Source organism: Tetrao urogallus, assembly GCF_951394365.1.
Source record: "Tetrao urogallus genome assembly, chromosome: 1".
Taxonomy (NCBI): Eukaryota; Metazoa; Chordata; class Aves; order Galliformes; family Phasianidae; genus Tetrao; species Tetrao urogallus.
In genome coordinates, this window is record NC_136813.1 from 117,450,128 (window position 1) to 117,460,882 (window position 10,755).

Below are 10,755 nucleotides of genomic sequence, written 5' to 3' on the forward strand. Positions count from 1 at the left end.
GAAGATCTTGCTTTGACAGTTGATAGACATGGGGAGTCAGTGTGAAGAGAGGCAGGAGAGAAGAAAGGCAGGAAAAGATTGAAAGAATTGCATTGAGACTGAGAAGATGGATGCTGCGGAGAGTTAGGAGACTGCTTTCAAATGTGTAGAAATGCTGATAAAGAATTTGTGGGGAAGACACAGTGGGCTGGAGTGGAAAGTACCACGTTCTGTGCTAGGAGCTGGGTGTACCTAGCTCAGCATACTGGGTCCTGGGGGACTTGGAGCCTGGTTGGAAGGGAGTGTTAGAGGTAAAGCAATCTCCAGTATTAATATTCACCTCTTTCTCTGCACTTGCTTTCTCTTTCCTCTGCCCTGCTGCCATTCCCCAGTCCCACAGACGGCAGCACAACAAAGACAAACCTTTCAAGTGCCACAACTGCCACCGTGCATACACAGATGCTGCCTCGCTGGAGGTACACCTGGCTACACACACAGTGAAACATGCCAAGGTCTATACCTGCTCCATCTGCAGCCGGGCCTACACCTCGGTGAGTGTTGGCTCCTTGAGAGCTATCAGAAGTGGGAACATTTCCCCAGAGTAGGTTCTGTGGAAGCAGCACCATGAGTTGTCGTATCCCTCCCTGTTCCTTTTTTTTCTTCTGAGTCATCCCCACCTGTCATGCTGTTCTTCCCATTGCAGGAGACGTACCTGATGAAGCACATGCGGAAACACAACATCCCTGATCCACAGCAGCAGGTGGTTCAGGCCCAAGCCCAGGCCTCTCAGCAGCAGCAGCACTTCCAGCCGCAGGGAGGTGGGGCAGCAGGGGGCCCTTCTGGAGACACTAACCAACCCAATCCTCCCCCTCAGTGCTCCTTTGACCTGACTCCTTACAAGACTTCAGAGCATCATAAGGACATCTGCCTCACTGTCAGCACCAGCGCCATCCAAGTGGAGCACCTCTCCAGCTCCTAGAGAGACCTCAAGCCAGGGAGCAGAAAGCCTCTTGTGCATAGCCTGCGCCCAGGGGCACCGCTTGTGTGGTGGCCCTCCTCGTGCAACAGTCTCCGGCCTCTCCTCCTGCAACAGCCTCTTCTGGCCGTGTAACCCTGTTCATGGCAGCCCCTTGAATAACAGCCTTTATCAAGGGGGTGCTCCTTCTGTGCAACAACCTGCCTGGTAGGAGGATGCTTCCTTGTGCAAGAGCTCCTTTCCTGTGCTGGGATCACTTCCTCATGCAAGAGCCCCTCCTTTAAAACCCAAAGAAAGGCCTCTGTTTTGCCTTCTCTCACTGTAGGATGCGTATGAAGGGGTGGGGAGGTGTTGAGACACGCGTGGTGAATGGAATGGAGTCCTAGTATGTACAGGGGCTTGGACATGCTTTCAGTGGGCCACAGAAGAATGTGGCAGGGTTCACAACTGGATGGTTTATTTTATTTTTTTTTTTTTGAGGATTTCCTTGAGTGTCTAAGAGGGAAATATCCATTCCTGTTCCTCCTGCTTGTGAAAGGGAGGAGGGGTCGATTGTTCTGCCCCCAGGACTGGATGGGAGAAACCTCCCCAGTGGAAAGTGAGACCAGTGTGGGGGAGAGATGAGGCATGTTCTCTGGGCTGGACAGGTGCCTGCACTGCCTGGGGGCTATGGAGTATTGCACTCTTTCTTCTCCCCTAGTGGAGAGCAATAGAGAGGAGTCTGTTGGAACTGGCTGCTGCCTCTCCCAGCTATCTGAGCAGCGTAATGGCCAAGGCCCCATAGGAATGTGGGTTCCTGCTCGTTGCTCTTCCTGCCCGTTGTGGATGATGTCCTAGCAGCTTGTACTTCTCTCCCTCCTGCTTCCCCCAGCTCCTCAGAAAAGCCTGCAGGCATCAACAACAAACCAAAAAGCAATGGAGGGGAGGGTGAGAGACTGCCAAAATAATCATCGCCCTTCTCTCTACTCCCTTTCTCGCAAGGTGGAACAACAGCAGTTCTGACTCACACCCCCCTGTCCTGCCCCGTTTCCTAAAGGGAAGGAGGAGGAGGAGTAGACCAGTCTTTCAAGGAGCCGGCGGGTGATAGGGAAAGGCTAGCTTCTCTGCTCAGCTCCCACCAGAGTGCTCTCTCAGGCTCCTCTTGCCAAGACGGGCTGGACTCACATGGCAGTGGTGGCCTCTTCTGGACCCTGATCATGGGAGAGAATCCCCAAAAGGTGGACAGTGGAGAGAAAGGGATGAAGATCCCCACAGAGAGACCAATCTAAAGAGAACGGGGAGCCAACAAGAATAAACTGAAGGCCCCGTGAATTTATATATATATACATATATATATATATAAATATCTATTCCCCACCCCTGGCCCGCTCTGTCCTTGCTGTAACTGTTTCTATCTCTGTGTTTATAAAACGCATTATCCTGGCAAATTTTTATTTTCAATCTTCGTTTGTTTTTTCCCTCTCTCTTTGTCTTCTCTTCTCCTTCCCTTTTGGTTTGTTTATTTGTTTGTTTTAATTTTATTTTATTTTATTTTATTTTTTGGTCCACATGACTATGGTCTTGTGTATCACTTCTTAGTTTCTTTGGATCGTGGAGGCTGACTCAAATGAAAAGGCAAGGGAAAAAAGCATGTGTTGGGATTTTAAAATACCCACTCAAAGCCTATAGTTTCAGATTTCTGTACGAACAAACAAAAGGAGCTTTTTTTTTTTTTTTTAATCACATTGTGTAGAAATAAACTGGTGTAAAAGGCTCCTCAGAGGTGCTACTGCAAGCACCCTGCCCCTGTGCCGTGTGTTCCTTCCCCACGCACCAGACTGCAGCACGAGCATCTTGCTGCTGCAAGCACCGAGCACCGTGAGTAATGCATCCCTGTCTTCAGGCAGCCTTGTGGTTTGCGTAGTGAAAGTTGGAGCTCTGGACCTGGGTAGTCTGTGGCAGAGAGTTGCTTCTCTGTGTTTAGTCAGCAGGCTTGGCTGCAAGTGGCTGAAGTTTTTTGTAGGTTCACAGATGAGGCTAGAAGAGACTACCTGACTCCTACATTTTACAGGTGACATTTCAAGCTATTTATTCTGCACTGAGCCTCGATAGCTAAGGTGTATTTTAAGTGCACGTTCACAGAATGTATTGGCTTGATTTTGAGGCACAGGGACACAGCAAATCCCTTCCATTGGTAACCCGCTGCAAGGGCTTTGTGTTCTTGCTCTCTAAATATCTAAGTCTGGTTTCTCTTGGATTTGGTTGCCTTTGGCTTCCAGTTCAGATCCATCCTACTGATTTAGAGAACCTTCGAGCTTCCTCCTCTGACCTGGCATTTAAAACACTAACATCTCTCAAAATCTACTTTTTACAAGCTAAGTAGAGGGAACTCCTTCAGTCTTCCACTATAAAGGATTTCCTCCTGCCTGTGAATTACTCTTATCTTTTATTTTCACATCATGTCAATTTTTTCTGAATCCTGTAAAAACATTCATTTCTGAATTAAGTGTTCAATCTCCGGTGCCATGGACAAGGTTGCCCTTCCCTTTGCCTTAAGTCTGCAGAGGATTGCATTTTCTCTTTTCTCCAGCATTATAAAGGAGCTCATGTTAGCTGCTTATCTGGTGCAATTCCTAAATCATCAGAAATCTCAGCTTCCTATGGTAATCTTTTCCCCTTTCTATAGATAGTCAGAGTTCTTATTTCCTGCTTGTTTAATGTGAGACGGTCTCAAAGTCCATTTTGTTTGACCTGGCTTATAGTGGTCCAGGTCACAAGCCACTTTTGCCAGTTTTTGTCACCCACAAACTGTATCAGTTGTTACTTTTTAACTTTCAGATCCATCTGACCTACACTAACTTGAAAAGCATCATTCAGTGCAACTTTTTATTAGCTTCTTTTTGAGACTTGCAGGCTAGAAGGCATTTCTTAATCCTCTTAGTATGTGATTATGTACAGTAAATCTTTTTGACTTATGGTGCTAGGTCAATGCCTTATGAAAATTTAAGTATGTTGCACCTATGCAGTCCCCTTTGTTAAACCAAACGTATAATGATGTCATCAATGAATGAATCCAGGGTTTCATTATTTTTTTTTTCCCCTCTACAAAACCTGTATTTCGTAAATCTTTGGGTTATAGGATTCATTCTTCACTCATTCATTCATTCTTCATCTTAACGGCTTTTCCATTATTTTGCCTCAGACTGATTTTGATGCTGAGTCCTTTCATTTGCATTTTGGGAATACTGTCGTGAATGTCTTACAGTATTTCTCTAATATCCCACATTTAATTAAAATTGGAACTGCTGGGCTAGAGAGATTGCTAGTCAACTCTTCTAGGACTGTTTCTTTACTGACTTAATATATGCCCCCAATAGATGTTGTCTGATTTCTTGCTTTGATACTACGGTACTGAAGAGAAGTTGCTATTTTCATACTCCTGCCATGTTCTGTTTCTGACTATGGGATTAGAAGTATTTGCTGACTGATTTTCTTTATTCTTCTCTAGCAGTTTAATCATTTTTACTTAGCATGGATATTAGCAGTATTTATTTGTCTGCTTTTTATTAAAAAAAAAACAACAACAATAACCAAAACCAACAAAAACACATCAAAAACAAATGAAAGCTCCAAAATTCCTTTCCTTTTATCGGTGGTTTTGCTTGCCGCAAATTTTTCCTTACTAGTTTTTGAGGGTTTTTTTTTTTTCTATCTAATAATATCTGTTTTATCTCATTTGTCTGGCCTTCCCCTTTTCCATGTGTTGTATTTTGGCCTTTTGTCTTTTTTTCCCCCTTGTTTCAGTTGTTTTTTCTTGCTCACAGACTTTCTCACTGAACCCAGAACAAGCTTTTCCTGAAAGCTTTGCGGAATTGGGATGTTTTTGGCCATACAATCATATTTTAATTAAAGAATAGTTTTCATTCACATTTTCCCGCCTTACATTTTTTTTTTTCTTCCAGGCAACTCAGTTCACAAGTTTGCTCACCTTGGAATTTGCTTTGTGAAGCACAGACTATGCATAGGTTTATTACTGCTTGTAGCTCTCCTCCACAGGCCCATGTTCAATACGAACATATAAAACTGCCAGTTTGCACTCACATTGCCATGTCTTGTATGCATCGTGTTGAACTCTGAGAAATCGACTTGTTTTGCGTGCAGCGTCTAGTTTTAAGGAAATTAATTTTGAAAATGGGAAGGACATTTGGCTGACTGCTTGAATACCTTGGGGAATGTCTTGCAAGTTAAAACATTTCTTGCAGTGTTGTGAGGTTTGTTGTTGTTTTGTTTGTTTTGTGTTAAAGGTGCTTGAGATCACCTTCCCTTGTTTGGTGCATTGTTTTCTTATGTCTTCTATCCTTCCTTCTTGGAATCTATTACCAAGCACAGGGATGTCTGTGTATTTAAGGCTGTACAATTCTTTTGTTACTGGTAATTTCAAAGGTACTGCTTATGTTTGTGCAGTTTGCTGCTGTTTCTGTAACTTTTACTATCACACAGGAGGAAACTGGCTTTTATTAAGGTGCTTTCCCATTTTGTTTCAGAAGTGCCACTTTATTCCTGGACTTTTTTTTTCCCCCCAGTCAGTTGAATTTCTTATTTCTGTTTACACCAGCAACAGGAGTCTGGGTAGAAACAATGAAAAATACTTCATTCTCATTGTCACCTAGTTGAGTTTTTATCAGGTCTTTCTCTTTGAATTTCTGAGGCTGTTTAAGACATTCAGAGTGCCTCAGGGTAACCGAAACAGTATAGTAGCTACATGCAGGATGCAAAGCATAACATCCATACACAGTTATCCGCTATGGAGAAGAAGCCTCAAGTTTCAGAGTGTGACTTTGTCAGATTTGTATTCTCAAGCTGACAGCAGTTCAAGTATTTACCTTCCACTTGCAGGAAATGGATATTCTCCAGCAAGATCCTGTGGTCCTTCCTCTTCAGCTTCCTGAAATCTTTAACTCCGCATTTTCTTCGTAATGCCAATCCATTTGTTCCCATATGTGTATACCGAAGAAGACTTGGTATTGATTCTGGAGTTCTGTGTTAGTTTGCATCTTGAGTCTTTGCTGGAATGTGGCAGCACTCCTTGTCCTTTCCTGAATCGGTTGTCACTTCTTAGCTGGATTTTGCAAATTCTCATTGCTTTAAAAGGAAACATCATGTAGGCTGGAAATCATTTAGAAAAGTCACCCACAACATGGTAATGGAATCTTAGCCATGACTAATGATAGCATTGCTGGTCTATAATTCAGTTAAATCTTCAAGAAAGATTTTAAACTTGCACAATTTAAAGCCCTATGGTTGATCAACCATGTCGCTTATTTTGCTGGTTTTCACTGCCATTGAAACTGCCATTCTCTTCTTTTTTTATTTTCTTTTCCTTCTCATAAGGTCTTATTACGCCTTTCTTCAGTACATTAAAGTCTTCTGCTATCACAAATCTTTTCTAATGAGTTACATGCCCATGATCGAGCTGCTGTATTCATCTTTCCAAACAACTGAATTTAATTGAGCTGGTGTAGGTGTCTCCCAGTAAGGCTTGGCTCCCTCCTGTAGCACTTAGCTATTGCCTTTCTTTTCCTTTACAAAAGGACCAGGCTGTGTTGTACTTAGATGCAAGTCTTGCTATATTAGTCCTGGACCATCTTGAAGTACCAAACTTACATTGCCACAAAAGAACATGTAATTCTGTTAATGAGATCTTTTTCATTCAATTAAATCAAATACTATTATGTTTCCTTTCTTAGCTGAGTGTAACCCAAATAGATTACGCTTTGATTTTGCCAAGTCAGCATTAGGTCAACTGGCTTCTAAGCTACCTAGATGATCCCTCTTATTTTTCAAATACTTTTAAAATGAAAGTATTTACTGGCTTTCTGGAACACACTCAAACTCCAAAGTTGTTTTGAAAGGAAAGGCCATTGTTTCCATTTGCTTGCCAGATGATTCTTTCAAAATTCTTGATTGTGAGTTTATAGCTATGCAAATTCTAGGATGTTTTATGGGTGGAACTAAACGTCTTCATAGATATCATTGGCAATAGGTAATAATTCATTACTTCATAGATTTGTCTACATCATCCAATTTTCTTCATAATATAGAATATAACTAGGAGATTCTGCTTGTCTTCTATATTTTTATCAATTATTTTATCATCTTTATATCAACAAAAGGATATATATCTTGTCTAGGATTTTGCAGGTAATGTACCCGAAAGCTGCCCAAGTTTACTAGTACAGTTCTGAACATAGAATGAAATTTTTTTGTACATTTCGCTAAGTACATGATAGGTACCTGTCCAATCGTCATTTCAGGTACAACAGATTAAATTTGTGTGCATGGTTTCTTGTTTCTGTATAGTAGAACACCAAAGTACTCAAGAGATGTAGTGACTTGGTCCAACAAACATTTCGATTTCATGTAGTGTCTATGTAATGAATGGAAAAAAAAAAAAAAAACTGCAAGAAATCATGACACCAAAGAACTAGAGTCTATGCCTAGTTTTGCTGCTGAATTAGGATATGTTTTTGGATTGTGGATGCAGCTATAGTTTGGGGCATTTGGCATCGTCTTTCATATGCAAGGCTGATTAACCACGTGTGGGGAAAGTGCTCCAGATCAACTGATGTTTGTGAGAATGGAGTGAGAGGGGGGGTGGGGGTGGGGAACTAGTCTTTCCTGCAGAGGAAATACAGAGCAGGGACCTCCAAGAAGAGTTGAATGTGTACCTTTATGGCAAAAAAAGGGAACTAAGTGAGAGACTTTGAAATTGTAGGCTACCTGCTGGGTATGCATAATGATCGCTCTCAAGTACTGACCTTCACCTTGTGGTCCGTGGACAACATTTAAGAGGTCTGTAAGGTAACTGAAAAACCAGAGGCTTACATTTTAGGCAGGTGTTTACATTTCCAAGGGAAAATATGCAGGCATCTGTAGATCAATAAAGGCTGAGAACCACTAGTCTTCAGTAGGCTGTTTAGCTTCCCTCTGTGAGCTGTGCAGGCCTTCTGTGGGGTACGGTCAGATCCTGCGTGAAATTACATCACCATGTTAGCAACAGGGTGTAATTGAAATGGTGAACTCTGGTGAGGAGAATGGTAACTCAACTATCAATATGCGAGGCTGGGTGGGGGACAGCAGTGGATGATATTGTGCCTTGAACCTACTCAACCTATCTTCCTTTAAAATTACCTGTGTCAGACATAGGATGGCTTAGGTTGGAAGGGATCTGAAAGATCACTGAACTCTAACCCACTTGCTGCTTGCCACCCACCAGCTCAGGCTGCCCAGGGTCCCATCCGACCAGTCCTCAAACAGCTCCAGGGATGGGGCATCCACAGCTTTGCTGGGCAGCCTGTGCCAGTGCCTCACCACCCTCTGAGTAAAGAATTTCTTCCTAACATCTAATTTTCTCTTATTTCACTTTAAAACCACTCCCCCTTGTCCTATTACTATTAGACCATCAGAGAATTGCTGTCCTTCCTGTTCATAAGCTCCTGCTGAGTACTGGAAGGCTGCAATGAGGTGTCCCTGGAGCATTCTCATCTCCAAACAAAACAAGTCTAACTCCCTCAACCTTTCTTCATAGGAGGAGAGTCTGAGCATGTTCGTTGTCTCCTTGGGACCTGCTCCAACAGCTCCACATCTTTCTTGTGCTGAGGGCCTCATGGATGCAGTACTCCAGATGGGTTTCACAGGGCAGAACAATCACCTTCCTCGTGAGGAACAGCCAGGATGTATGTGATGGATGCTTGAAAAATGTAACAGAAAAGCAGAGATTCAAGATAATTCTCTGCCTCTGTTCCTGGCCAGAGAACCAGTTCCAGTGCGGCACTGGACACCTGTCCTGGCATGTCTCAGGATGTCAGAACCTTGAGGAAGCCTTACTGTGAGGTTTATTAGCTCATACCTCATCCAACACTGCTACACTGGTACTTTAACTCATAGAAGTGTTTGTGCTAAAATATATCACACCTCAGCAGTAACAACAGTAGTAACCTCACTGCAGATCAGGATTCTTCTGGAAACCTGAGAGATGTACTTCTCCATTAACCTTGAGTTTTTAAAGAAAGCATAAACAGGAAGAAAGCAAACTTCTCAATTCAGGAACTAGTTTTTTGTTGGAAGAGTTTTTACTTCTACTGGTCATGATGCCACATGAGTATACAAAATTCCCTCTCCCTTTTGTTTTTCAATTTTACAGCAGTAGTCAATGAGGTTAAAGATTCATTTGTGCACTTTGCTAAGGTTTATCATTTATATTTTTGGAAAAGGTATACTGTTCTGTCTTTCATATCAGCAGTGACAGCAAAGCCAGACGGTGTTTTTCTTTCTACCTCAGTGGAATAGTGTTTTGACACATACACAGCCTTGGCTTGGAGGGTAAGCTGGGATTCCCGAGTAGTCTCTTGACCAAACTGGTAATATTGAAGAACACCTCTTCCTTAAAATCAGCTCCATCCACCATGGTAACTGCAAACAAAATGCTTTTAGGGGCTTCTGGTTTAGTCTTGTGACAGGATATAGGAGATACGATTTTTATATAACAGCCATATCCTTCTCTTTAATTAAAGAGTATAAGGCAATTTAAATAACAATTTTGAAGTACTTTACAACAAAGTGAGGCTTAATAATGCTCAGCTTAAGTGAAACCAGTTGCTTCATGAAAGAACCAAAAAGAGTAAGAAAAGGTTTTGATTAAAAATATTGAGTAACTTTAATGACTACAGGAACAGGACTATTTGTATCTCCAGAACATTGTGGATCTCTGTATTAACCAAATAGTCTGTCAGCAAAGCGGTCAATAATTTGAACAGCTGCGATTCATTCTTGTCGCAGCCTCTCAGATTTGTATTGCAGACTGCTAGAACACTTAATCCCTGCAGGTCCATATAAATAAAGATCTGGTGCCTTGGAAGATTTTTAGGAGGAACAAGAAGAACCAAGTCTGATCAATTTTCCTCGTGGATAGTATCTAGTAACAAGGTACCCTGAACAATGGCTGTTGTATAGTCAATCAGGAGAATAAGGAGGGGGAAAAAAACCAAAACAAACAAGCAAACAAAAGCAGGCAGGCAGCAAAAATGCAAATGAAATTTAACATTTACCAAAGAAATTCACTGTCTCTTCAGCACTGCATCATAGAAAGTTAACTCAGTCTCCTGATACAGCAATCCTGGATGTTATGTTTTGGTCTAAAGACCAAAAGAAACAAGATAATTTTGTCTCGGTTCCTTCATAATCAGACTTGTGTCCTCACCTTCTCACCCTTGCATGCTGCATGCGCAGCCACTGGCAAAGGGCTCTTAGGGGAAGGAGTCCTGAAGCCTGTAGCAGAAGGGCCTGTAACCTGGAAGTAATACGTGGCAGTGCACAGTCAGAAAAGCGGTTTTGTCGAGGTGGAGAAAAAAAGAGCGCGCTCACGTGTTTAACTTGGTGTAACTGTTCTAGCGGTGCGGTACGTACCTAAAGTCTGTACTGCTGTCACTGTACAGCAAAGTCCAACTCTGGAATAGCGCAGCAGTTACTCGTGGCTGGCAAGTAGCATGGTGGATGGCAAAACCGCTAACTACTACAAACCAGCAGCTTCCTCACTTCCTCACCCAGCCGATCCCCCGGGAGCGCCTAGACGGGTTGTCGGAAGTTAGGCGCAGCCAGGAGCGACCTCTGGTAAGCCTCCAAACGACGAGGGTTGATTCTTCTAGCACGGAGAAGAAGGATGCAGGCGTTTACCTCTCGCGGCGAAAGGTCGCGCAGGGCAATTCCCTTCTCCGCAGCCCCGTGCGACAGCCCTCAGGCCAGCGCTCCACCAAGAGCGGGCG

At 42.9% G+C, this 10,755-nt stretch overlaps 1 protein-coding gene across 8 annotated transcripts in view; it reads left to right on the forward strand.

The window, feature by feature from the left end:
- ZNF384 (zinc finger protein 384) overlaps positions 1-958 on the forward strand; it is a gene marked incomplete at both ends in the record, with an annotated part of 49,791 nt that extends 48,833 nt beyond the window's left edge. For all 8 annotated transcript variants that reach the window (XM_079544154.1, XM_079544152.1, XM_079544153.1 and 5 more), the window contains 2 exons: positions 372-530; positions 683-958. In XM_079544154.1, coding sequence (XP_079400280.1) covers positions 372-530; positions 683-958 — 435 coding nt within the window. The remainder of the gene's footprint in view (positions 1-371; positions 531-682) is intronic.
- Positions 959-10,755: the final 9,797 nt, after the last annotated feature.